The 27064-nt window shown below is 35.8% G+C and overlaps 9 protein-coding genes and 6 pseudogenes across 15 annotated transcripts, besides 5 other annotated features; 11 read left to right on the top strand and 4 right to left on the bottom strand.

Annotated features, from left to right (window-relative positions):
• Positions 1 to 272: 272 nt before the first annotated feature.
• Positions 273 to 814, bottom strand: TVAGG3_1094220 (annotated as a pseudogene). Its single transcript has one exon. A coding segment is annotated over exon 1 (542 nt).
• A 168-nt stretch (positions 815 to 982) lies between these two features.
• Positions 983 to 2282, top strand: TVAGG3_1094210 (annotated as a pseudogene). The gene has a single exon. A coding segment is annotated over exon 1 (1300 nt).
• A 110-nt stretch (positions 2283 to 2392) lies between these two features.
• Positions 2393 to 13325: a mobile genetic element.
• Positions 2414 to 2836, top strand: TVAGG3_1094200 (phage tail repeat-like family; the record flags this gene model as incomplete). The annotated part of the gene is made up of 1 exon (XM_051257138.1): positions 2414 to 2836. One exon carries the CDS (start codon positions 2414 to 2416, stop codon positions 2834 to 2836), a length of 423 nt encoding a protein of 140 aa, XP_051075643.1.
• On the bottom strand, positions 2929 to 3792 carry TVAGG3_1094190 (annotated as a pseudogene). Its single transcript has one exon. A coding segment is annotated over exon 1 (864 nt).
• Positions 4230 to 4382, top strand: TVAGG3_1094180 (uncharacterized protein; the record flags this gene model as incomplete). The annotated part of the gene is made up of 1 exon (XM_051257137.1): positions 4230 to 4382. The coding sequence occupies one exon, from the start codon at positions 4230 to 4232 to the stop codon at positions 4380 to 4382; it is 153 nt and encodes a 50-aa protein (XP_051075642.1).
• On the top strand, positions 4402 to 4986 carry TVAGG3_1094170 (phage tail repeat-like family; the record flags this gene model as incomplete). Its single annotated transcript, XM_051257136.1, has 1 exon — positions 4402 to 4986. The coding sequence occupies one exon, from the start codon at positions 4402 to 4404 to the stop codon at positions 4984 to 4986; it is 585 nt and encodes a 194-aa protein (XP_051075641.1).
• On the top strand, positions 6155 to 7165 carry TVAGG3_1094160 (annotated as a pseudogene). Its single transcript has one exon. A coding segment is annotated over exon 1 (1011 nt).
• On the top strand, positions 7419 to 8069 carry TVAGG3_1094150 (uncharacterized protein; the record flags this gene model as incomplete). The annotated part of the gene is made up of 1 exon (XM_051257135.1): positions 7419 to 8069. One exon carries the CDS (start codon positions 7419 to 7421, stop codon positions 8067 to 8069), a length of 651 nt encoding a protein of 216 aa, XP_051075640.1.
• TVAGG3_1094140 (uncharacterized protein) lies at positions 8206 to 8580 on the bottom strand (the record flags this gene model as incomplete). The annotated part of the gene is made up of 1 exon (XM_051257134.1): positions 8206 to 8580. One exon carries the CDS (start codon positions 8578 to 8580, stop codon positions 8206 to 8208), a length of 375 nt encoding a protein of 124 aa, XP_051075639.1.
• TVAGG3_1094130 (uncharacterized protein) lies at positions 8849 to 9418 on the top strand (the record flags this gene model as incomplete). Its single annotated transcript, XM_051257133.1, has 1 exon — positions 8849 to 9418. One exon carries the CDS (start codon positions 8849 to 8851, stop codon positions 9416 to 9418), a length of 570 nt encoding a protein of 189 aa, XP_051075638.1.
• TVAGG3_1094120 (organellar and viral DNA polymerase type B) lies at positions 9674 to 10402 on the top strand (the record flags this gene model as incomplete). Its single annotated transcript, XM_051257132.1, has 1 exon — positions 9674 to 10402. The coding sequence occupies one exon, from the start codon at positions 9674 to 9676 to the stop codon at positions 10400 to 10402; it is 729 nt and encodes a 242-aa protein (XP_051075637.1).
• On the top strand, positions 11351 to 11918 carry TVAGG3_1094110 (annotated as a pseudogene). The gene has a single exon. A coding segment is annotated over exon 1 (568 nt).
• On the top strand, positions 12165 to 12875 carry TVAGG3_1094100 (KilA, N-terminal/APSES-type HTH, DNA-binding family; the record flags this gene model as incomplete). Its single annotated transcript, XM_051257131.1, has 1 exon — positions 12165 to 12875. One exon carries the CDS (start codon positions 12165 to 12167, stop codon positions 12873 to 12875), a length of 711 nt encoding a protein of 236 aa, XP_051075636.1.
• Positions 13318 to 13355: a mobile genetic element.
• A 259-nt stretch (positions 13356 to 13614) lies between these two features.
• Positions 13615 to 13652: a mobile genetic element.
• A 1089-nt stretch (positions 13653 to 14741) lies between these two features.
• Positions 14742 to 14778: a mobile genetic element.
• Positions 14779 to 16040: 1262 nt separating this feature from the next.
• TVAGG3_1094050 (uncharacterized protein) lies at positions 16041 to 16223 on the top strand (the record flags this gene model as incomplete). The annotated part of the gene is made up of 1 exon (XM_051257130.1): positions 16041 to 16223. The coding sequence occupies one exon, from the start codon at positions 16041 to 16043 to the stop codon at positions 16221 to 16223; it is 183 nt and encodes a 60-aa protein (XP_051075635.1).
• A 263-nt stretch (positions 16224 to 16486) lies between these two features.
• On the bottom strand, positions 16487 to 17335 carry TVAGG3_1094040 (annotated as a pseudogene). The gene has a single exon. A coding segment is annotated over exon 1 (849 nt).
• Positions 17336 to 21594: 4259 nt separating this feature from the next.
• Positions 21595 to 26864: a mobile genetic element.
• Positions 26865 to 27064: the final 200 nt, after the last annotated feature.

Here is a 27064-nt window from a genome sequence, read left to right as displayed (position 1 = left end):
ATGAAACTAAGTTCTAAGTAAAACGCATGGTATAATGGAATTATTCTTTTTCTTCCATCTGTAGTAAACCATACTTGAAAGTCTGAAATACTTCCACTCGGCGGTTCATATAACTTTGTAGGTTTTTCGTAAAAATCATTCATCAGACATAAGAAAGAGTTTTGCGCACCAGAAAATGAAGCATGAACAATAATAGCATCTGGGTCGAAAATATTTTCATATGTTCCATTAGGTTTTTCGACTTCATAAAAGGCCGGGTGTACTGGATATTCTGCAGGCTGATTTAACATCCTCATAAATCTATACCATGCCAAGTTGTTATATTTTGTAGAAATATAAACGTTTTCTCCAAGGTCTTCTATTTTATTGATTTTAACAGTTGCATTTTTCCTGTCATAAATAATATCGAGATGGTATTCTCCTTCGTCAATGTTATACTGGTTTGCATATTCGATATAGATATCGTTTATTTTTTCTTGAAAAGCTTGAAGAGTTGTTTCTAAGTTTATAAGCAAATTCACTTGTAAAAGTTTTCCCTGTTCAAATTTCTCATACATATTTCTTTGTTATAGTATCGAACTTCAAAACCGACCGTAAATGGGAAACCATGTATGGCTTCTGAAATGAACTTCATTCTACGAAAGCCAATAGCTTTTGTGACGGATGGGTCTCTTAACCATCTTAATGGGTAGTCAAAACGATAGCCTTCATGCTTTACGGTATCTGTCTCAAACTTTTGACCGACATTAGTAAAAAGTTCATCTAATGGTTTAGTTGTAGCAACTCTAGAATTTTCTTTTTCTATTGGAAGCATATTTTATCTATAATAAAAATGTCAAATGAAACAGCGTCTATGAGAGAAATACAACACAACCGACAACTCATTATGCAAGCTCTAAATAAGAACACAACAAACTTTTCAAACTATTCTAAGATATCTGAGTCATTGAAAGGGGGTGACTTAAAACTGACAATAAACCCAATGACAGATGAGTTTCTGTTTCAAGACAATAAGAACCATACTGTCTGTATAAATCCAACAAAAGGAACTTTAAACGAGAAACCTATAAATGAACTTCTTTTGAAAGCAGATGTTGACAACAAAGCTGACAAAGAATATGTAGACGATGCAATAGCAAAAGAAGAAGAAAGAGCTAACAATGCTTATGCAACAAAAGAACATACTCATCCTGAACTAGCAGACAAAACATATGTTGACAATAAAATGTCAAGTGAAGTGACAAGAGCTGAAAACGAATATTCTAAAAAGACTCATATACATTATATTAACCAAATACCAAGTCTTAAGGAAACATTAGAGACAAAAGCAGATAAGACTCATACACATTCTATATCTGATATTACAAACTTACAAGAAACCTTAAACAGGAAAAGTGACGTTGGACATACACATACCATTGCAAATATTACAAACTTACAAGAAACCTTAAACAGGAAAAGTGACGTTGGACATACACATACCATTGCAAATATTACAAACTTACAAGAAACCTTAAACAGGAAAAGTGACGTTGGACATACACATACCATTGCAAATATTACAAACTTACAAGAAACCTTAAACAGGAAAAGTGACGTTGGACATACACATACCATTGCAAATATTACAAACTTACAAGAAACCTTAAACAGGAAAAGTGACGTTGGACATACACATACCATTGCAAATATTACAAACTTACAAGAAACCTTAAACAGGAAAAGTGCCGTTGGACATACACATACATCTTCTGAAATAACAGACTTAAACGTTAGCCTTGAAAATAAAGCAGATAAAACATATGTCAATGAAATATACCAAAGTTTGCTAGGAACAACAAAAAATATTGAAACTATTGTTGGTGACTTTTCTTTCAATGAAGAAAATAAATATTTTAGATGGCAGTTTGTACATTCCTTAAAAAATGGTACACGGTGTAAACTCATTCCGAAAAATAACAATGAAATGTATGTAAGCTATAAAAAGAATGATGGTACACAAGTTAAAGTTCCATTAGACAACAACTGCTACTTAAACTTATATGGAGACGAACAAAAGAAATATTTAAGAGTTTATGAAATGGCAGATATGACATTGCCTGACCCATCTCCAGCACCATATTATTATGACTATGGTGCTGACGACAAAACACCACATGTAGACCCAAAAAAGCAAACATTATATTTAGAATATTATAGATATAAAAGATATAATGCAATAGAAAAAACGAGAATAGTATACTATTATGAAGATGACAGAAATAAATATTATAGTCAAGATTGTACATACCCTGAAAACATAAGATTATATTATAAAAAATATTCTGACACAAACCAGAAGAAACCTGAAATAGTTGCACTATATTTTAAGTTCAAAAGAGACAATCCTATAATATCTCATATGTTTGATTTAATGAACCCAGTAGGTTCTATTTATACATCTATGGAAGCAAGAGGTCCTCAAGTAATGTTTGGTGTTGGTGCATGGGAACAAATAGTTGACAGGTTTTTGTATTGTGCAAACTCTTCAAAGGAAACAGGTGGAAGTAAAACGATTTCAGGTGAAAATTTACCTGCACACAGTCCACTACTAGATTTAAGTACATCTCAAGCAGGTTGGCATAAGCATAGATATTGGGATTGGTCAGGAATGACAAAAGGTAAAGGATATGATGTTAAAGACAACGTTCAGTTTGCTATAAATTGTTACTGGAGTAACACTGAGGGAGGAGGAAACCATACACATCGCGTTTCAGGATATACGCAAACAACGGGACAAAGTAAAGACTACATGCCACCTTACATGACAGTTTACGCATGGTATAGAATTGCTTAGTCGTCATTTTCAACTTCTTTAGCATATTCGTCAGGAGTTGTCTTATATTTGTTAGGAACTGTCTTTGAAAGTATACCACCTTGAACTTTGACAAGTTTGAAACGAGGTCTGGCAATAGTAGTTTTATCTTCTGCTTGCAGTGTGTACATTTTGCCATGTTTGCCTAAAACTTCATAATATTCTCTTGTATACTTTCTTCTATTTTTACGAACACGAATGTGAGTACCTGTCAGGTTCCCATTGTTATCATAGTCAATAGTATTTTCATATGGGTCGCGTTTGGGTATTTCTATTTTTACTTTGTCACCTTTCTGAAGTTTGAAGCCCGGCATTCTTTCTTGTTTGTCTCTTTTGACTAAATTATTAAATATATAGTCTTTCTCTAAGTCAGGGTTGTTTTTCATTTCTTCGGGGGAGTGGTTTCCCAAACCTTTTTGTTTACGGCTATTGTAAATATTTAAAACTTGTCTCATCTTTGCCATGGAGAAGTGTCTATACTTGTCGTCATATGACATTTCATTTGCTTCACCACCTTGTGGTTGGTTTAAGTCTCTTAACATTTTTATACAACCGTCAATGACACCAAGAGCAGAATGGTTTTGGTCGACAATGAAATATTGGTTTACATTTTTTGAACGCAGATAGTTTTTTACATCATCTGATTTGAAAGAACTTTCACAGTCAGATGTCAGTTTTGTTGGATGGTATTTGTCAACGAATATTGTCAAAGCAGTTTTCACATCTAAAATATTTTTGGACCATAATGGTATGGCTTCACAGTATCTTGTGTTTTGACCGACAAATATTAGCCAGTATGGTGGTCCATCTTCTCTATACCTCGGAATGTTTTCCAAGATATCCATAAACCAAGCATTTGGTGTTGAACTAAAGATTTTTATCATGAGTGCTTTCTTTGTCGCTTTAGAAACATAGGGGTCCTTGTTTGGATTCGTCATTTTTTAACCCATAAGAAATGGGTTTATTTGGCGCATTAGCAGGAGTCGCATCTAGATTTTTACCCGCAGTGGGAACAATAGCCAGAGGTGTATTTGGCGTTGGAAGGAAGATTTTGAGTACATTAGGTATACTTAAAGAGAAAGCACAACCTATTATACAAACTGTACAGAAAGGTTGGGATGTAGCACGAGATGCAACAAATCTTATTCCAAATCCTGAAACAAGAGGAAAAGTTCAAGGATGGATGGACAATGTAGGAAGACAAGCAGGAAACTATTATAACAAAGCAAATGACTACTATAACCAAGCAGGACACTATATGGACCAAGGTGAAAGATTCTTTAACAGAGGATATAACCATGCACAACAGTGGGTAAACAATAACCAACCTCAACCGCCTCAAACGTGGGGAATGTAAATTTTTTACTGAGATGAAATGAACAATACAGCATTGAGACAAATGAGTTCAAGATGGATTTGTCGGCTTCCAGCAGTTACACCACGTGTTTGTCAAGTTCTTCCTATACCTCAGGAAGTTTTAGACCGACTTAAAAAACCTCAACAACCAGTTGAAAACAAACCAAACTAAAATTTTTTACTGAGATGAAATGACAGAAGAAGTTGAAACGGTAGATTTGACACCACAAACAAAAAGTTCAGAACCATTGTCAAAACCTGTCAAAGAACTTACAGATGAAGAGAAAAATTCAATAATAGAAAGTGCCAGGTCTGGAAATACAACCCCCAACTACAAAGTCACTTTTCATAGAAATGGAACGGCTAGTATCTCAAAAAAGAAACAGACTCTCACAAATAAAATATTGAAGTCTGAAGGAGCTTTCGAGACAACAGATGGAAAAGTTTACTTCACTGACCAACAGTTCATTATAGAACATCTCATTGACTTAGAGTCGAAATATTCTAAACTTTACAACAAACACAAAAAGTTGAAAGGAAAACAAAAACAAATGGCATATGATATTTATGAAGATGTTGACGGCACAACTGTTCCTGCAAGTGAAGTAAAGTCAGAGGAACCGAAAAGTGACGAAAAACCAATAGAAGAAGAAAAACCAAAAACTGAAGATAAACCAAAACCAAAGTTTAGTTTGGAAACTAAACCAAGTCAACCTTCATTAGCTGGTATGGGCTGGCGTCAAAGACTTATGGCAGCAGGCGGTTATGTAAAGTAAAGGAAAAAAATATTTTTTTATTTTTATAAAAATGCCCCCATATAGAATGGATAGAAAATCTGCTAGAATAAAAGCAGAGTTACAAGGATATGGTTGGAGAGTTTCGAAGAATTTTAAATATAGGAAGGGAAGACCCATAAAAGTCTATGACAAGTTGTCTGGTCTTCGCTACGAAATGGATTTGGAAACAGCACGTGCCAATTATCCAAACAGACTAGAGAGGTTAGAAGAAGAACGTCTTATGGACATGCCTTTCGATGTTAGTGAACCTCAAGTTGAAGGACACGACGGCTTTGCCAGATTCTACTGGAAACATGACGAACAATTGCATCCTTTGAGAAGGAAAAAAGGAAAAGGTGAAGACGCACATGCTCCCATGGAAAGAACAAGATATTCATATGAAAAGTATCGTGAAGTTAGAAGTCAAATTACATCTGGTCGAACCTTTACAGTAAACTTTGACGAAGGAAAGAACAAAGAAGGCTTCATGGGTGTACTTGCTGCAATTCAAGACGGAAATAAGAAAGGACACAATCTCAGATTGACCATAACAGATTTGGATGGTCACATTTACTATGCACATGGCAATGAACAAACAGCCGCAAAACTTCTTGACGCTTTCAAGACTACAAAGAGAGAACAAATGGTTGACTCCGACTCAGACATTTTGAATGCAATTGAAGGAATTGCAAGTGTCAAGTTCGAATGGTACCAACCTAACCCTCAAGCAGTCAGACAACATGCTGGATACTTCCCGTTCATAAATAAGTCTGACATTGACTTGACAAGGTATGGAATTTACAATTCAATTGAAACAATTGTCAACGAACCTTGCATTCTTACATGTCTCAGGAACTCTGTTCTTGTTCCAGATGAGAAGATGAAGTATCTTGAGTCATGTGTGAAGACAAGGTACATTCTCAGAGGTCAATTGGCAAAAATTGCACCGTTGGCAAATGTCAATATCCGAGTCAACATACCTACAGCTAAAGGTTCTTCACATGACGACTATGTTGTTGACAAAGACTTACCATGGTTGAAGATTGTAATTGTCCACAACCACTTCATGTTGAACGAAAGTCTTACAAACCCATTGTTCGGAAAAGGCAAGTGCAACATTGTCAGAGCTGTTAACATTCTTTTCGAGAAAGGTTTGTTGGAACCAATTCCAGATGACAAGCTGACAGAAACTTTTGTACCAAAAGACGAAACAAACTTTTCATTGTTAGCAAGACCAAAAGTTGTTCCAGACAAAGTTCTAGTACAAAAGAAGTACACAGTTCCACAAGGAGTTGGATTGTTCGGATACCAACCTGAACCAGAAGAACTTCCAATGAGGTTGCAAGAACTTCAAGATGCTATAAACAAACTTCCATTGAGACATCCAATTGACGTCAAATTGTATTGGAGAGCATCTGAGTTAGGTCAGAAGGTTTTATATGAAACAGGTTGCTTCGACAATGTTTATGAGATAACAGGAGAAGTTTCTCAGAAGATAAGAGACTCACTTGAATTTCCACAAACTGGACCAATTGGTTGCGACAAGTTCGACTCAGATGAAAAGATATACTATGTCGACCTTAACGCTGCATACATGAGGTTTGTCCAATATATTCCGACTGGAATTCCAAACGAAGATGGTGAGTTCCCGGGAAGGAACTATACAGTTGGAAAAGTCATACAACAACTGTATGATATTAGGAAAGCTTCAAACCCCAAACTTGCAATGACACTCAAATTGCTTATGAATTCGACATGGGATATTCCATTAAGAAACCTCAAGAGATGAAGAGTAAACATTATGAGAAGGTCGACAACTTTGTTGAAAGGTTTTCTCCTTTTGTTTTGAAGTACGAATTCACTCAAGGTCAAAGTGGCTTAGTAACCACATTAAAACCTATTGTCGAACATTGGTCTTACCCTCAGTTCGCAAAAGCAGTCCTTGACAACTACAACAAATTCTTCTCCGAAGTCAAATCCAAAGTGAAGGTTTACTATGAGAACATTGACGCACTCATGACGAACGAAGAAGGATACAACAAACTCATTGAAATGGGAATGGTCGGTGAAAAGATGGGCTGTTTTAAGCTAGATAAGGTATTTTCCGAAGTTCATGTAATATCGAAAAGGAAATATTGGGGTATACTTGAAGACGGCACAGAAATAAAACATTGCATGAAGTAAAAACGTTTTTTAAAACAATATATTTTTACATATATTAAATGCTTCAGGTTGAAAAACAAAGAACAAAAGTAGCAGATACAAAACCGTTAGACTATATCTTTACAAATGCTGGTAGGACTATTTCAGATGAAGAAATTTCATCCCGAGCATACAGGTTTGACTATCCAATTCGTTGGCTTCAAAGTCCTTCAGATGCAAAGGCAATAGGATTTAGAAGAGTTTTGTTTTCAAATAGAACTAACGCATTTATGTTCGCAGTATATTTTCATGGGCAGTATAAAGGTTCTGATGGTCTAATAGACAAATTTGACGAAATGAGAATCTTTACAGTTCGTTCAGACGAAAGTCTTGAAAAAACTCTAAATGACTTTCAAACTCAAATGAACAAATATTATTGGGAATTTCAAGAAAAATACGACTCTTTACTAAATGGAACATACTATCTGAAACTAGAATATGACAAGATGAACTCCACCGTTTCATTTCAAAAGATTGAAATTAACCCTCCAAGAGATACAGAGTTTTTATTTTGGAAAGTAGACAAACGTTCTTGGGCACAATTTCTTCGGTTACTAAACCAGAACGAACCATTACCACCAGATGGTCCATTTAAATTTATACTTCCACCAGCAGATTTGAAGGTTTATAGAAACGTGTTTGACCCTCAAAATGTTATGTGTCATGCAAGTTTCAGTTCAAGCAACAATAGTTTTCTATGTATTGGTAAGGACTTTTATGACTTTGCTTCTAAATTCTACGAACCACCTAGTAACAGTTTCTCTGACTTTCAAGTTTGGTTCACAACAAATGGTGTGCAACATATTATTCCATTGTACTATGACTTTTATCTCGAATTGTCTTTCATATATAACTACGGAAAAGTGCTGAAAAAGTATTGAAAAATAATGTTTAGGTGAAGAGGTGAGATCTCACCTGTTTTTTCACCTCTTTTCTCACCCTCATGAATTTTCATGAAAACAATTTATTTTTGACACTTTCACAAAAAACATAAAAAAGTGAGTTAAAATGAGATGTTTACTGAACTGGCTGAATGTCGCCTTCTGTAGTTATGTAGAATGGTTGACCAGAGAAGTGAAGGAGAGACTGAATTGCCAATTTCATATGGGGTAGGGGGTTCTCCTTGTTTGGTATTTTTATCCAAGGACGTTTGTTTAGGAACTTAACAAGAGCTTCTCTTTTGGCGTCCTTTATGTCGTCTACAGGAGTGTTTTCTGGTATTTGAATTGGAATTCCGGTCGAAGTCTCGAGATTCAAGGCAGCCCTTCCAGAAATACTGGTGAACTTGACCTTGGGCTTCATGACCTTGCGCAAGTAGTCTTTTACGCAGTCGTTAAGTTCTATAAGGTAAATTGCCTCGTCAAATCCTTCTGGCATTCCGAGTCCTTCCATCCGACAGGAAAATATTTTCCCGACAACTGGAAAAAATTTTCCTTCCGACAGGAAAAAATTTTCCCGACAACAGGAAAAAATTTTCCAGTTGTCCGTCCGTAAACCATTCAAATTTTCGAAAATTGAGAACTTTTTGGTCGAACTTGAGAAAAAATTTTCCATCCGACAGGAAAAAATTTTCCGGACAAAGGGAAAAAAATTTCCTTCCGACAGGAAAAGTTCTTCCTTCCGACAGGAAAAGTTCTTCCTTCCGACAGGACACAAACGAATGTCCGACGTCCCACCAACCGAGTCCATTCCCAAACCAGAGGAACCTAAAGAACCACAACAGTCTCCTCAGCAACCTCAGTTCCAGCAAGTACCTCCGAATTACTACCAATTTCCACCTCAAGGTTACTACCCACCACAAGGCTTCCCGAACTACCCTCCTCCTCAGACTATGCCTTACTGCCCCAACCCTTGGATGTTCCAGCAAGCTCCACCCCAGCAATTCCAATCTCAGTCCAAGAGAGACCAAGACTTCGAAGAAGGTCTGAACCGCTTACGCAAAGAAAGTCGTTCTCGGACCAAAAAATATAATTTAGGTGAAGAGGTGAGATCTCACCTCTTTTCTCACCTCTTTTCTCACCCTCTTGAATTTTGTATAAAAAGCAACCGCCGGAATTCAGACGGTTGCTATATTCTTCACAAAATGCTTGTTTTGAGGTCGAGCCACTTTTGGCTCCACCGTATTCTTTCAACCAAAACTCATGAATTCAGCAAAAAATATAATTTAGGTGAAGAGGTGAGATCTCACCCGTTTTCTCACCTCTTTTCTCACCCTCTTGAATTTTCATGAATTTCCTTAAGATAGAAAAAATAAAGTTAGTTTTTTTAAAAAAATATTTTTTATTTTTATTGTAAGAACATGTTAGCAACAACTTCACCAAACTCTTTAGTTATGAATCCAACATCTATGTTAGTTGAGATGAAAAGCTTCATTCCTTCTTCATATACTTTCGAAACAACAATCCAGAAGACAAAGCAAGAACTTTTAACAAGTACTTTGGACTGTTGTGCGAAAGATGAACAAAATGAACAATATCTTTATGAAATGCAGGACATTATTGACCATTTGCCTAAACTACCTGAAATCCAACAACAAAAGCTCACTATTCCTGAATTCGATGAAATAGAAGTAAAAACAACCGACTCAGTAGAAATAAAGAAGTTCATACGTAAAGTAAATTATGAGTTTCTAGGATTTCATTGCAACCATAAAGTTATGGACAAAGATTGCGACATGGTATATAAGAACATCTCTGACATATATAAATCGGAGGAGTTTAAGACATACGACAACTTTGTTTCGTTAGTTGCTGAATGTGTATGGCAGATAAGAGATAAAGATAAAAGAAGTAAAGTATGGAACGGACAAATAAAACCAGCAGCTTTTGAGTTAAAGAAAACCATTGACGCCTTAGTTGTTCTAGCAGGTCAAATTTCAATGTATAACGCAAAAATGAACCCACAATGTTCAAAATGTAAAGCAGCAATAAGGAAATATAACTACTCCGTCAAAGAGATAGAACGTATGAGAAACGACTATGCTGACTTAAAGAAAGAAGTAGAGAAACCAGCAGAAGATAAAATGGACATGTTAGCATTTCTGAACAAAAACTATCCAACAGCTGACGATTTCCTATTATCTGACGTCAAGAAGAAGTATAAAGAAACTTTCGGCATTGTTAAAACTTTTGACATACTGACAGAAGAAATAGAAGCTACAAAACTGTTTAGGATTTCAAATATACATCGTACAATTCATGTAAAACGCTTATAAAATAACTGGGGTGAGAAAAGAGGTGAGAAAAGAGGTGAGATCTCACCTCTTCACCTAAAATATATTTTTATTGAATTCAGCAACAAAATTCTGAGTAAAATGGCATATAGCTTGTGTTAAACCGTTGAGTTTTCACAAAATTTAAAAAATAACGTTTACCATGTAAAACGCTTATAAAATAACTGGGGTGAGAAAAGAGGTGAGAAATTAGGTGAGATCTCACCTCTTCACCTAAAATTATTTTTGCTGAATTCAGCAACAAAATTCATGAATTTCCTCATATGTTTGCTACCCTCGAAAAACCGAGGGTAGAGATTCCGTATGAAAATCGTGAAGAACAGCGACTACGAGAAAATCCGTAGTCGCAAAAACTCTATGAAAACAGTGAAGAACAGCGAGACCGACTTTTTTCGGGGTCGCTTAAAACTCTATGAAGTTGTCAAGAACATACTGCCATGCTGCTCTTCTGAGTTCGTCGGTATTTTGGAAGTGTTGCACCTTCGAGTCTTCTGACATGAAAAAAATGACCAAATTTCATTATATAACTGTTATTTTTGACGAAGTGAAGATTTGCACTTCGTTTAAAATACACTATTTTTGTGTTATGAGTGACGAAGTGAAGATTTGCACTTCGTTTAAAATACACTATTTTTGTGTTATGAGTGACGAAGTGAAGATTTGCACTTCGTTTAAAATACACTATTTTTGTGTTATTTTTGACGAAGTGAAGATTTGCACTTCGTTTAAAATACACTATTTTTGTGTTATTTTTGACGAAGTGAAGATTTGCACTTCGTTTAAAATACACTATTTTTGTGTTATTTTTGACGAAGTGAAGATTTGCACTTCGTCAAAAAAATCCCTGAAATCATATCTTTTATACAAAATAGAAAAAATAAAGTTAGTTTTATTTTTATTTATTTTTTTATTTTGTATGTAAGAACAGAAATGACAAACATTGAGTTTGAAACAGTTAGAAAGATAGACAATGACACCAAAGTGGTTAGAATAGGGGATTTAAACGTAAGATACTCAAAGAAATACAACAAATATTCTTTGTCAGACATTATATCTCCATCTGGAAAGAAAGCAAAGGACTGGGTTGGAATTGCTTCAACTCAGAAAATTTTGACAAGAAATCCTGAGCTTATGATATCGGTAAGATTTCATGGAACAAGAGCATATCTTATAGACAAAAGTCTTATACCAATAGTTTTGTTATGGTTAGACCCAGTTGTTGGATATAACTTCATAACATATGGTTCATTCGATACGGAACGTTGCAGTGAAGGCTTACTTTACATCGTTCAGAAACCGAAGGACTTCAATACAAAGAGATATAAGATAGGAAGAACATATAATATAACTCAAAGATATGACAGTACAGTCAATAGAGTCAAGGTTGTGTTCGTTAACGATATGAGAGCTGCAGAAACAGAACTACTTGAAAAGTTTGAGAAAATGTATGGTGCTCCCATGAAAGGTAAAGAAACGTTTGAAGTAGATGAGATAGATAGTGCTATAAAATTATTTGACGAAGTTGCTGAAAAATACATGTAAAGCGTTTATTTTTGGTCTTTTGTGAAAGTCAGAAAATAACGCTAATTTTATTTTATTTATTTTTTTTATCCGGAATATAAAGACAGATATGTCAACAACAGAGAACACAACAACAGTTATAGTCCATGAAGCTATAAATGAAGAATACGAGTACATACAGTATAACAAACAGTTACGTCTCATTCGTTCGGTCAAAGACGACATGTACCAAATGCAAAGTATTTTGACAGCATGTTTTGCTTCAGATACTAAACACGCAGACGACTGGTTCAGAAACCAAAGCACACAAGAACTTTTGAGTGAAATTTCTCTAGACCGAGAATTCTCGGCCTTGCATAAAACACATGAAAATCGTAAAAATTTGCCAATAAATTTAAGAGGATATTATGTTCATAGACTATTAGTAAATGCAGTTGCAATGTGGGCTTCACCTCGTTATGCTTGGTATATTTACAGACTTCTTGACGAAATTCATAGACAAGAACGTGAAGAGATGGAAAAGAAACTTCAAGCAAAAGATGAAGTCATTGAAGCAAAAGACAAAAGCATTCAGAAAAGAATACCACGCTCGGTACCAAAAGGTAAGGAAAAGAACTATAAGTATATGATTTATACTGAAGAGATGGAAAATGAAGAAGATAAAGATATGGTTATGTTGCATTTAGTCAGAAGAAACAACAAAAGCTTTTACGACCTTGCTAAGATTTACAAATCTGACAGAAATTGGTTCTATCGCGAAAACTTACCGATTTCAATGACCCCAAATGAAGATGTGAAACAAATAGTTCAAGATACTTTACCTCAAACACACTATGATATTAAAGGTTGTACAATTCTTACCTTCAAAGAAGATTTGCCATTGTTAAAGGAAAAAATAACAGAGTATTTTGACAACTTCAAACAAGCAGAGTAAATGAACTCTTTATTTTTATTGACTTTTTACAATTTGAACTTTGTTCGCGTAGATATGAATTCTGAAAGAAGTATGAGGGTCTTGTATGACTTTATACTTCTCCCATAGTTCATGTCTGTCAAACTTACCTGCCATGGACTCTTTCATAAGTTCCATGAAATCGTCTTCGGACAATCCGGGGAAAAGTATAATGTCAGTAAGTATTCTTTTAACATCCTTACTTAAACTCTTGGCTGTCTGTACACATATTACGACTGAAATGTTAAAGTGTCTGAGCTTCTTAAGAATTCGACACATGTCTTGTTCTCTATTCTTTAACAAAGGATGAGAGGCGAAATCATCTAAGATAAGAAGACATCTGTGAGGGTAAGTCTTCCAATCGTAAGATTGCAATTTCTTCGAAATGTATTCTATCTCTTTCTGTTTGTTTCTGAAGTGTTTCTGTTGTAAACAGAAATTCATCAAAAGTGACACCTCAGAAAAGCTAAAATATTGAATTTTTGGAACTTTTGATAGAGCACGTTTTTAAATATTAATTAAAGTAAATGTATATTTTGTAAAGATTCTTTTTAATAAAAAAATAAAATTTTGAAGAAGAACACAAAATCTTCTGAAAAATAATATCACATAAACTCATATTATTTTCTAATATATAACTATTTTATATAAAAATCAAATTCAATGATCTTAAAAGCGAAGGATAAACCTCAAAATTTACGAATATAATGAGTGGGAATATTGTTGTAAACAGAAATTCATCAAAAGTGACACCTCAGAAAAGCTAAAATATTGAATTTTTGGAACTTTTGATAGAGCACGTTTTTAAATATTAATTAAAGTAAATGTATATTTTGTAAAGATTCTTTTTAATAAAAAAAATAAAATTTTGAAGAAGAACACAAAATCTTCTGAAAAATAATATCACATAAACTCATATTATTTTCTAATATATAACTATTTTATATAAAAATCAAATTCAATGATCTTAAAAGCGAAGGATAAACCTCAAAATTTACGAATATAATGAGTGGGAATATAATGCTTATCTATCATAAAACCATATGAAATATTAATTTTTGCTTTACGCCTAATTTTTGACGACAATTAGCAAAAAATGTTAAATGTTAACACTCAGTCCATTTGAATATGAAAAATAAAATTGACTTTGATTAAATGTTTTTATTTATCATGCAATTCTTCTTGCGACAAAGATTTGAATAAAAGTTCAAAAAATAAGATAGCTTAAAAAATAATATACGGTAGTGTTTACTAATAGATGAATAGTATATAAATTCTATTAAAATGGATTTGATCCAAAAAAATATATAAAATTTGATCATAAATAAAATCGTTTTAAATTACTTCTTCATTTAAATTATAACAATTATTTTTGATTTTTATTTTTTTGAACTTTTATTCAAATCTTTGGTCGCAAGAAGAATTGCATGATAAATAAAAACATTTAATCAAAGTCAATTTTATTTTTCATATTCAAATGGACTGAGTGTTAACATTTAACATTTTTTGCTAATTGTCGTCAAAAATTAGGCGTAAAGCAAAAATTGATATTTCATATGGTTTTATGATAGATAAGCATTATATTCCCACTCATTATATTCGTAAATTTTGAGGTTTATCCTTCGCTTTTAAGATCATTGAATTTGATTTTTATATAAAATAGTTATATATTAGAAAATAATATGAGTTTATGTGATATTATTTTTCAGAAGATTTCATTCTATATGCCTATGAAAAGTAGTCTCAAAACTAACTTTTTCCTAATTATAATTAAATCTAGAATATTGTATTATGCTTAGTATTATTTCATTTTTCTCATTCAATTTAGAATTTACAAATGTCAAAAAATTGAGAGCTGTCACTTTTGATGAATTTCTGTTTATTACAATATAAAAAAAAAAAAAAAAGGCATTGGGGCTTCCAGGCACTTCGTGCCCTCTAGCCCCGAAGATGTTTTGTCACTTTTCTGTCACTTTTCAGGTAAAAACATTTTTATTATATATATAAAATGAATTTTACAAAACCACCGTTACCCTTCTTTGGAAATAAGAGTAGATGTAAAGATATTATATTGAGAGAACTTAAGAAACTACCGAATGGTCTAACATTTGTAGATTTGTTCGGTGGAAGTTTCTATATATCCCATTTGTGCCATACAATATTCCCAGACTCAAAGATTATATGCAATGACTTCGACAACTATATGAACCGTCTCAAACATATACCAGACACAAACAAAAATATTGAAAGAGTTAAAAGAAAAGATACCTATAGGTAAGATGGAACGTATACCATTCGATAAGAAAAATACTGTCAGAGAGGTTTTGAAAAAAGCAGAATATATTGACTGGGATAGTATATCTTCTAGACTATTATATAGTGGTGCTATAAGAGTTCATGACATTGAAACACTTATGTCAAAAGTTTTATATCTTAACTATACAAATGTTTTCAAAGAGAACATAGAAAAATATACTGAGGGTATAGAGTTTGTGAGATGTCATTGGACAGAGTTGTATGAAAAATATAAAGACAAGGAAAATGTTTTCTTTATAGTAGACCCGCCGTTCTTTAACACATGGGATTTTCAATACCAAGTAGACTGGACTTTGAGAGACTCTTTAGAAACTTTAGACGTTATACATAACCATCCATGCTTTTACTTTACATCCGATAAAAGTGGTTTGGAAAGTGTCATGAGATGGTTAGAGGACATACATGACTATGATTTTAGATACGATAAGATAGAATATGAGAGAGGTCCTATAAACTGGAGAAAGTGTCATAACAAAGAAATTTTATTGGTAAGTAAATGTGGTTTGAAATAGGACTACTTGTTTTAGGTTTTTTCCATTGTGTCATTTACTTATTTGACGTGGCAGAAAGATATAGAGAATATGAAGATGAACCAATGCCAGCAAATGTTCAGCATATGTACTCGTAAGAGATATTTTTATCTAATATTAAATGGACGCACAGAACTTAGCGAATGCACAGCAACCTGGACAACCAAACCCAGAGAATATTCCAAATGAAGTTAGAATACAAACTGCAATGGCAAACTATGGTCAAGTGCCAACAGATGTACAAATGCAAACTGCCATGTCAAATGACGCTGCGTTAGGTTTGCCACCATGGTATGCAAATATGAGATGGAAAGAGTTTTATACAAACCCTGAAGTGGGATATAAACAACTCTATGCAGATGACGCGAACACAGGAGTTGACCCAGAGTATGTTTTCTACCAGAGGAGAAATAGAATGTATGAGCTCCAGTTAAAGAATGCTATGGAACTCAACAGGAAACGTAAGAGACTAGGCGGACATTAGATTTTTACATATAGTAAAATGGGTTTCTTCAGTAGTATTGGAAACTTCTTTCGAAATGTTGGAAGAGGTATATGGAATGGAATAAAAAACCGTAGAAGAGGAATTTGGAACGGTGTCAAAAATATTGGTAAAAGGGTAGGTCAGTTTGTTGGTATATACCTAAAGACCCTGAACCAGAAGAGCAAGCTCCTGTTATACAACAGCCTGAACCTGCACCACAGTCTAGTTGGCAACCAAATCCAACACCTCAACCGTATTAAAAATTATATTTTTACCGTTCGATAGTAGTTGTATATGAAACTAAGTTCTAAGTAAAACGCATGGTATAATGGAATTATTCTTTTTCTTCCATCTGTAGTAAACCATACTTGAAAGTCTGAAATACTTCCACTTGGTGGTTCGTATAACTTTGTAGGTTTTCGTAAAAGTCATTTGCCAAGCATAAGAAAGAGTTTTGGGCGCCAGAAAATGAAGCATGAACTATAATAGCATCTGAGTCGAAAACATTTTCATATGTTCCATTAGGGTTTTCGACTTCATAAAAGGCCGGGTGTACTGGATATTCTGCAGGCTGATTTAACATCCTCATAAATCTATACCATGCCAAGTTGTTATATTTTGTAGAAATATAAACGTTTTCTCCAAGGTCTTCTATTCTATTGATTTTAACAGTTGCATTTTTCCTGTCATATAATAATATCGAGATGGTACTCTCCCTCGTCAATGTTATACTGGTTTGCATATTCGATATAGATGTCGTTTATTTTTTCTTGAAAAGCTTGAAGAGTTGTTTCTAAGTTTACAAGCAAATTCACTTGTAAAAGTTTTCCCTGTTCAAATTTCTCATACGTACGTTTTTCTTTGTTATAGTATCGAACTTCAAAACCGACTGTAAATGGGAAACCATGTATGGCTTCTGAAATGAACTTCATTCTACGAAAGCCAATAGCTTTTGTGACAGATGGGTCTCTTAACCATCTTAACGGGTAGTCAAAACGATAGCCTTCATGCTTTACGGTCTCTGTCTCAAACTTTTGACCGACATTCGTAAAAAGTTCATCTAATGGTTTAGTTGTAGCAACTCTAGAATTTTCTTTTTCTATTGGAAGCATATTTTATCTATAATAAAAATGTCAAATGAAACAGCGTCTATGAGAGAAATACAACACAACCGACAACTCATTATGCAAGCTCTAAATAAGAACACAACAAACTTTTCAAACTATTCTAAGATATCTGAGTCATTGAAAGAAGGAAACTTAAAACTGACTTTAAACCCAATGACAGATGAGTTTCTATTTCAAGACAATAAGAACCATACTGTCTGTATAAATCCAACAAAAGGAACTTTAAACGAGAAACCAAAGATCAAATTGATAAAAAAGTCAAGCTAAAAATCTAAGTGTTTAGTCTTAGTAAGATGGTAGGCTTCTTAAAGCATATGCCGCCTTGAGTTAGTATGTACGTGAAGAGAAGTACAATGAATTCAATTACGAGTACATGCAATTGACACTAAGCAAACATTGTCTTTTGCCAGCAAGTACTTCTTCTCTTCCCAATGGTCGGCCAGAACTATACTCCTCATGAGAAATGCCAAAAACGGTTTTAATAGAAAAGTGTCATTTTATGTCCGAGACTCGAAGGTTGCAACCCACTTCCAAAATACCGACGAACTCAGAAAGAGCAGCATGCAGTTTTCTTGACCAACTTCTTTGAGTTCTCCAGGTACCACCTTGGAAAATGCTGCTAAGAACCTCCGACACAGGAATTTGAGAGAAATGCACATCCAATACTACTTGACAAACAAGGGATAAACAAGGGTTAAATAAGACTAAAATTAACGGTTTAAAAGTGACATTTAATGCTCCGAAGTCACCGAGGAAAACTTGGTCAGATGTTAGCAGCTTACTCCCTAGGAGATTGGAGCGTACATACCGTAAGGTTCAAAAACAACGAACCTGAATTTGCGTACCACATTCGCATATTACATGACCGTGGAAGAAGTACGAAAGGTCCTACAAGAGAAAACCAGCTCTAAACAATCAGAAAGAAAGAATAAAAAGTTTACTCGTAATTGTTTATTTTTTACTTGTTGGGCAAGCTGCAAGAATGAAGTCGACGTATCTCAGTCTTTGTGCTTTGACAGCTGGACGGCTCTTGCGAGTACGTCTGTTTGCGGTCTCCAGCTGGTGTCTGGACCTTCGTATTGCGCATGTCGAGAGCTCCAACTGTAAATGGTTGTAGGATGAAGAGTCTCTCAGACTGCTTGAGGATTATAGTCTTCACGGTCCACGAACCGAATCTGTGTACGAGTCGAATCGGTTCGATTTGAGGGAAGACGACTGAAAGCCTTCATCTTCCCATAGGGGGCTGTGGATCTCTTTGCGTTAAAACGGTTCTTCAGACCTTCCTCGAAGTCTTGGTCTCTCTTCGATTGTGAGATTGAGATTGAGATAGATGCTGAACAACCAAAGGTTGGGGAAGTAAGGCATGGCTTGAGGAGGGGGTTAGTTCAGGGAAGCCTTGTGGTGGGTAGTTAACCTTGAGGGTGGAAATTGGTAGGTAACCTTGAGGTGAAATGGTAGTTACCTTGAGGTTGGAAATTGGTTATATTTGGTGGAGGGACTTGCTGAGAGGGACTGTTGTGGCAGCTGGGGCTTCGTTCTTCTGGTTTGGGAATCGGCTCGGTTGGTGGGACGTTCGGACATTCGTTTGTGTTCCTGTCGGACAGAAGAACTTTTTCTGTCGGAAGGAAGAACTTTTCTGCTCGGACATTCGTTTTGTGTCCTGTCGGAAGGAAGAACTTTTTTCTCGGAAGAGAACTTTTTCTGATCGACATTCGTTTGGTCCTGTCGGAAGGAAGAACTTCTGTCGGAAGGAAGAACTTTTTTTGTCGGAAGGAAAAAAAACTTTTCTGAAGTCGAACGAAAAAGTTCCAATTTCGAAAAATTTGAATGGTTACGGACGGACAACTGGAAAATATTTTCCGGACATGGGGAAATTTTCCCCGACGACAGGAAGAACTCTCAGTTGTCGGAAAATATTTTCCTGTCGGATGGAAGGAACGAATGCAAGAAGGATTGATCGATGGCAATTTACCTAATTGAAAATTAACAACTGCGTAAAAGACCTACTTGCGCAAGGTCATGAAGCCCAAGGTTCAAGTACACCACTATTTCTGGAAGGGCTAACTCAGCTCGAGACTTCGACTTGGAATTCCAATTTCATACAGACGGACAGCCTACAGATGGCATAAAGGACGCCAAAAGAGAGAGCTCTTGTTACAGTTCTTGCAAAGCGCCCATGGATAAAATACCAACAAGGGAGAACCCTAACCCCATATGAAATTGGCCAATTCAGTCTCTCCTTTCACTCTCGTGGTCAGCCTTTATAACCTGTGATGAAGGCGACAATCCAAACCAGTTCCAGTTCAAACCTTAACGTTTAGAGTAAAAACATTTTTTCATTTTTTAATGAAGCAAGTTTAAATTCGTCCCACACCAATCTCAATGGACGATGATAGAGTTTCAAGCTTATGTTGAAGGTGTTGAGAACGACATAGTGAACGGCGAACTGAAGGAGCTCCAAATCACAATTGCAACCCAAAATTGCCAGAAGTCAAGGAACAGATAGTCCACTAAGCTACCAAGCTACTCTTGACTCATGATACTTACCGTTTTAGACATATAGATGGAATAAGACAATTTAAAATTAAAACTTTCTAAACTACGAAGCCTATACTCCAAAAGTTGCAGAAATGAGAAGACTTACCAGAGTACTTACATGTAAGAGATCCTTTCAAGCAGTCCGACCAAAGATTGAATTTTTCTGACATGTCCAATTTGTCCGGAAAGGTCAGCTCAAGATGTTCGAACTGCTCCCAACATATCCGGATATGAACGTTTGCCTGAACTCTTCCGCAATTTAAAAAACGTTTTTTTGGTTCTCATGTTTCCAAACTTTATCGGAAGAGACAACAAAACGTTCAGAAGAAGAACAGATATATTTTTAAACTTGTTGTATGACTTAACCGTTCATAACAACTTTTGGAAGTAAAAAACCCCATTCTCAAACCACTCATTTTTTCGATGTCGAACAAGCACCGAAGCCGAACACAATGGCCAGATTTCCTTTCAATGTTGCCAGACAAGCGCCCAGTCAAATTCAAATTGAATTTGAAAGCTCATTGACAAACACCGTTAAAGACCTCTCCAAGTAGTCTTATGGAAGAGATGAAGGGACTTAAAGGTGAGTTCCTCATGAACCAAGCTTTCCAATGAGAAAAGTCTGAATGATTTGACGGAAACCTTGCGCATTTTACGCGAGAAGAGAACCGAGACCTTGCCCAGACTCATCTACCTTTCTTCGAAAGAGATAGATGCCATCTGGAAGGTACTCGAAGGACAGAACCTCCACACCCGTAATTCGTGAGCACCAATTGAATAAGGAATTTTCGAGGAAGAAGAGAAACACGAGAGAACACGAAAAGAAGAGAAACACGAAAAAAGGAAGTTTGGGCAACCCTTGTTGCCGATGACAGTTATGAAATTTCCCAACCCTACCCATACAAAATCCGCAACAAGGAGACCGGCAAGTTCTTTACCCAGCCTCAACAACTTGGGACACTTAGAACCTTACTTCGGACAATCGCGTTTCAATCTCCATGGGCAAGCTTGTCGCAATTCAATGGGTTCCAATCCAAACAAGAAGAACGAATGTCAGACAACATTGACGGTGACAAGCTCCAACAATCGTAGAGAACCCAATGGTCTAAGAGAAAAAAATATTTTAGGGGAAACCAGTAAATTTATTTATTTGAAATATGATGAAATTAAGGTCAATTTGCAAAATATCCCACCTTTGAATTGGGACTCTTTCGTCATCCCAGTTGCGTAGGAGGTCGTCCAGAGGAGTTGTAGATTGCCAATCCAAAGGACGATTTGTCATCCCAGGCATTGAGGATTGTACTGCTCGTAGAGTCTCATTGACCTCTTCCCTTGCACCAGACACCCTCCTTCCGGAATCGTAAGGCTTCTTCGAAGTGCTCGAATTAGCGATTGTCTGCTTGACCATCCGAAATGAACTTTTTGACGTGGTCAAGTTCGTGTCTCTGCCTAGTCGACGAAAATACAGACAAACAGGTTATATATGCAGTTTGAACCAAGAGAAGGTGTAACTCGAACCTGGTCCGATTCATAAAGACTCCGAGGGCGATCCATGAAATTAAACGGAAATTAGCCTAGGAGGAAATATAAAATGGGACTGGTGCCACCAACCTCACCTCCACCACTTACCTGTTCCTCAAGTAAATAAGCTCTTTCCCGTTCCCAAGGAATCCCAACATTTATAATTCAAAATATCGAATAAAAATTTTTATTTCATGCAATGTTTTATTTCTGTGCCGTCTTCAAGTATCCCCATATTCCTTGAGAACATGAACTTCGGAAAATACCTTATCTAGCTTAAAACAGCCCATCTTTCACCGACCATTCCATTTCAATGAGTTGTTGTATCCTTCTTCGTTCGTCATGAGTCGGTCAATGTTCTCTAGTAAACCTCACTTTGGATTTGACCTCTGAGAAGAATTTGTTGTAGTTGTCAAGGACTGCTTTTGCGAACTGAGGATAGACCAATGTTCGACAATAGGTTTTAATGTGTGGTTACTAAGCCACTTTGACCTTCGGTGAACTCGTACTTCAAAACAAAAGGAGAAACCTTTCAACAAAGTTGTCGACCTTCTTTTTTTACCATGTTCTCTTCATCTTTGAGGTTTCTTAATGGAATATCCCCATGTCGAATTCATAAGCAATTCAGTTCATTGCAAGTTTGGGGTTTGAAGCTTTCCTATATCATAAGTTGTTGTATGACTTTTTCCAACTGTATAGTTCCTTCCGGGAACTCTCCATCTTCGTTGGAATTCCAGTCGGATATATTGGACAACCTCATGTACGCAGGTTAAGGTCGACATAGTATATTTTTCGTATTGAGTCGAACTTGTCACAACCAATTGGACCAGTTGTGGAAATTCAAGTGAGTCTCTTATCTTCTGAGAAAACTTCTCCTGTTATCTCATAAACATCGCGAAGCAACCTGTTTCATATAAAACCTTCTGACCTAACTCAGATGCTCTCCAATACAATTTGACGTCAATTGGATGTCTCAATGGAAGTTTGTTATAGCATCTTGAAGTTCTTGCAACCTCATTGGAAGTTCTTCTGGTTCAGGTTGGTATCCGAACAATCAACTCCCTTTGTGGAACTGTTGTACTTCTTTTGTGCTATAAACTTTGTCTGGAACCAACTTTTGGTCTTGCTAACCATGAAAAGTTTGTTTCGTCTTTTGGTACAAAAGTTTTCTGTCAGCTTGTCATCTGGAATTGGTTTCAACAAACCTTTCTCGAAAGAATGTTAACAGCTCTGACAATGTTGCACTTGCCTTTTCCGAACAATGGTTTGTAAGACTTTCGTTCAACATGAAGTGGTTGTGGACAATTAAATCTTCAACCATGGTAAGTCTTTGTCAACAACATAGTCGTCATGTGAAGAACCTTTAGCTGTAGGTATGTTAACGCGGATATTTGACATTTGCCAACGGTGCAATTTTTGCAATTGCCTCTGAGAATGTTACCTTGTCTTCACACATGACTCAAGATACTTATCTTCTCTCTGTAACAAGACAGAGTTCCTGAGACATGTAAGAATGCAAGGTTCGTTGACAATTGTTTCAATTGAATTGTAAATTCCATACCTTGTCAAGTCAATGTCAGACTTTATTTTGAACGGGAAGTATCCAGCATGTGTCTGACTGCTTGAGGGTTTGGTTATACCATTCGAACTTCACCTTGCAATTCCTTCAATTCATTCAAAATTCTGAGTCGGAGTCAACATTGTTCCTCTCTTTAGTCTTGAAAGCGTCAAGAAGTTTGCGGCTGTTGTGCATTGCCATGCGCATAGTAATATGACCGTCCAAATCTGTTATGTGGTATCTGAGATTGTTCCTTTCTTTATTCCGTCTTGAATTAGCAGCAAGTACACCATGAAGCCTTCTTTGTTTCTTCCTTCGTCAAAGTTTACTGTAAAGGTTCGACCAGATGTTAATTTGACTTCTAACTTCACGATACTTTTCATATGCAATATCTGTTCTTTCCATGGGAGCATGTGCGTCTTCACCTTTTCCTTTTTTCCTTCTCAAAGGATGCAATTGTTCGTCATGTTTCCAGTAGAATCTGGCAAAGCCGTCGTGTCTTCAACTTGGCTCAGAAACATCGAAAGGCATGTCCATAAGACGTTCTTCTTCTAACCTCTCGAGTCTGTTTGGATAATTGGCGCGCGCGGTTTCAAGTCCATCTCGTAGCGAAGACCAGACGTTTGTCATAGACTTTTATGGGTCTCCCTTCCTATATTTTAAATTCTTCGAACTCTCCAACATATCTTTGCACTCTGCTTTTATTCTAGCAGATTTTCTATCCATTCTTATAACGGAGGCATTTTTATAAAAATAAAAAAATATATTTTTTCTTTACTTTACATAACCACCTGCTGCCAATAGTCTTTGACGCCAACCATACCAGCTAATGAAGGTTGACTTTGGTTTAGTTTGGAAACTAAACTTTGGTTTTGGTTTATCTTCAGTTTTTTGGTTTTTCTTCTTCTATCGGTTTTTCGTCACTTTTGCGTTCCTCTGACTTTACTCACTTGCAGGTATGGTTTGTTGCGTCAACATCTTCATAAATATCATATGCCATCTGTTTTGTTTTCCTTTCAACTTTTTGTGTTTGTTGTAAAGTTTAGAATATTTCGACTCTAAGTCAATGAGATGTTCTATAATGAACTGTTGGTCCAGTTGAAGTAAACTTTTCCATCTGTTGTCTCGAAAGCTCCTTCAGACTTCAATATTTTTATTTGTGAGGTCTGTTTCTTTTTGAGATACTAGCCGTTCCATTTTATGAAAAGTGACTTTGTAGTTAGGGTTTGTATTTCCAGACCTGGCACTTTCTATTATTGAATTTTTCTCTTCATCTGTAAGTTCTTTGACAGGTTTTGACAATGGTTCTGAACTTTTTGTTTGTGGTGTCAAATCTACCGTTTCAACTTCTTCGGTCATTTCATCTCAGTAAAAAATTTTAGTTTGGTTTGTTTTCAACTGGTTGTTGAGGTTTTTTAAGTCGGTCTAAAACTTCTTGAGGTATAGGAAGAACTTGACAAACACGTGGTGGTTAACTACTGGAAGCCGACAATCCATCTGAACCCATTTGTCTCAATGCTGTATTGTTCATTTCATCTCAGTAAAAAACTTTACATTCCCACGTTTGAGGGCGTTGCGGTTGGTTATTGTTTACCCACTGTTGTGCATGGTTATATCCTCTGTTAAAGAATCTTTCACCTTGGTCCATATAGTGTCCTGCTTGGTTATAGTAGTCATTTGCTTTGTTATAATAGTTTTCCTGCTTGTCTTCCTACATTGTCCATCCATCCTTGAATTTTCCTCTTGTTTCAGGATTTGGAATAAGATTTGCTGCATCTCGTGCTACATCCCAACCTTTCTGTACAGTTTGTATAATAGGTTGTGCTTTCTCTTTAAGTATACCTAATGTACTCAAAATCTTCTTCCAACTCCAAATACACCTCTGGCTATTGTTCCCACTGCGGGTAAAAATCTGGGATGCAACTCCTGCTAATGCGCCAAATAAACCCATTTCTTATAGGGTAAAAAATGACGAATCCGAACAAGGACCCTATGTTTCTAAGGCAACAAAGAAAGCACTCATGATAAAAATCTTTAGTTCAACACCAAATGCTGGTTTTATGGATATCTTGGAAAACATTCCGAGAGTTAGAACAGATGGACCACATACTGGCTAATATTTGTCGGTCAAAAACACCAAGATACTGTGAAGCCATACCATTACAGTCCAAAAATATTTTAGATATCTTAGCAGCTTTGAACAATATTCGTTGACAATACCATCCAACAAAACTGACATCTGACTGTGAAAGTTCTTTCAAATCAGATGATGTAAAAAACTATCTGCGTTCAAAAAATGTAAACCAATATTTCATTTGTCGACCAAAACCATTCTGCTCTTGGTGTCATTGACGGTTGTATAAAAATGTTAAGAGACTTAAACCAACCACAAGGTGGTGAAGCAAATGAAATGTCATATGACGACAAATATAGACACTTCTTCCATGGCAAAGATGAGACAAAGTTTTAATATTTACAATAGCCGTAAACAAAAAGGTTTGGGAAACCACTCCCGAAGAAATGAAAAACAACCCTGACTTAGAGAAAGACTATATATTTATAATTTAGTCAAAAGAGACAAACAAGAAAGAATGCCGGGCTTCAAACTTCAGAAAGGTGACAAAGTAAAAATAGAAATACCTAACGCGACCCATATGAAAATACATTGACTATGACAACAATGGGAACCGCAGGTACTCACATTCGTGTTCGTAAAAATAGAAGAAAGTATACAAGAGAATATTATGAAGTTTTAGGCAAACATGGCAAAATGTACAGACTGCAAGCAGAAGATAAAACTACTATTGCCAGACCTCGTTTCAAACTTGTCAAAGTTCAAGGTGGTATACTTTCAAAGACAGTTCCTAACAAATATTAAGACAACTCCTGACGAAATATGCTAAAGAAGTTGAAAATGACGACTAAGCAATTCTATTACCATGCGTAAACTGTCATGTAAGGTGGCATGTAGTCTTTTACTTTGTCCCGTTGTTTGCGTATACCCTGAAACGAAATGTGTATGGTTCCTCCTACCTCATTGTTATCCAAGTAACAATTTATAGCAAACTGAACGTTGTCTTTAACATCATATCCTTTACCTTTTGTCATTCCTGTCCAATCCCAATATTTATGCCTATGCCCACCTTCTCGAGATGTAGTTAAACTTACGTAGTGACTGTGCGCAGGTAAGTTTTCACCTGAAATCGTTTTACTTCCACCTGTTTCCTTTGAAGAGTTTGCACAATACAAAAACCTGTCGACTATTTGAGGTCCAAGTTCCAAAACCAAGTACTACTTCTGGTCTGGTAGAGTTCATTGACGTATAAATAGAGCCAACCGGGTAAATAAGATTCGGCAAAATTTGTTTAAGCACATTGAGTTCCTGTCTTAGATGTATAATACTATTGTCATTAGATATCAAAGTATCTACAAGACTTGTTGCCGGTGGTATTGTTGGAGCTTTACTTGGCAAGGTTGTGTTTAGTGTAATATCATCTGCTGTAAAAGTTGTAAAACTTGTATGTGTATGGTTCTTATCTGCTTTCTTCTCTAACTCATCGTTAACATATGTTTTATCCGCTTTAAGGTCTAAACATCCTGAAACCCATCCTGTATCGGCTTTACTTTTTAAAATCTTCGATGTCCATTCATGGTACAGTCAACCCTTCTTTCATTTCGTTATCTTTTTCATCCACATATTCCTTATCTGCTTTCTTCTCTAACTTACTAGCCACACATGCTAATCATTCGTTAACATATGTTTTATCTGCTTTCTTTTCAAGGCTAACGTTTAAGTCTGTTATTTCAGATATAGAATGTGTATGTCCAACGGCACTTTCCTGTTTAAGGTTTCTTGTAAGTTTGTTTATTTCAGATATAGTATTGTGTATGAGTCTTTTAGAATATTCGTTTTCAGCTCTTGTCACTTCACTTGACATTTTATTGTCAAATATGTTTTGTCTGCTAGTTCAGATGAGTATGTTCTTTTGTTGCATAAGCTTTGTCAGCTCTTTCTTCTTCTTTTGCTATGCATCGTCTACATATGTTTTGTCTGCTTTGTTGTCAACATCTGCTTTCAAAAGAAGTTCAGATATAGG

This window comes from Trichomonas vaginalis, assembly GCF_026262505.1.
Source record: "Trichomonas vaginalis G3 chromosome Unknown ctg_209, whole genome shotgun sequence".
Classification (NCBI taxonomy): domain Eukaryota; phylum Parabasalia; order Trichomonadida; family Trichomonadidae; genus Trichomonas; species Trichomonas vaginalis.
Note: the sequence above shows the minus strand (reverse complement) of the source record. Positions and strands in the feature narration are given on the sequence as shown.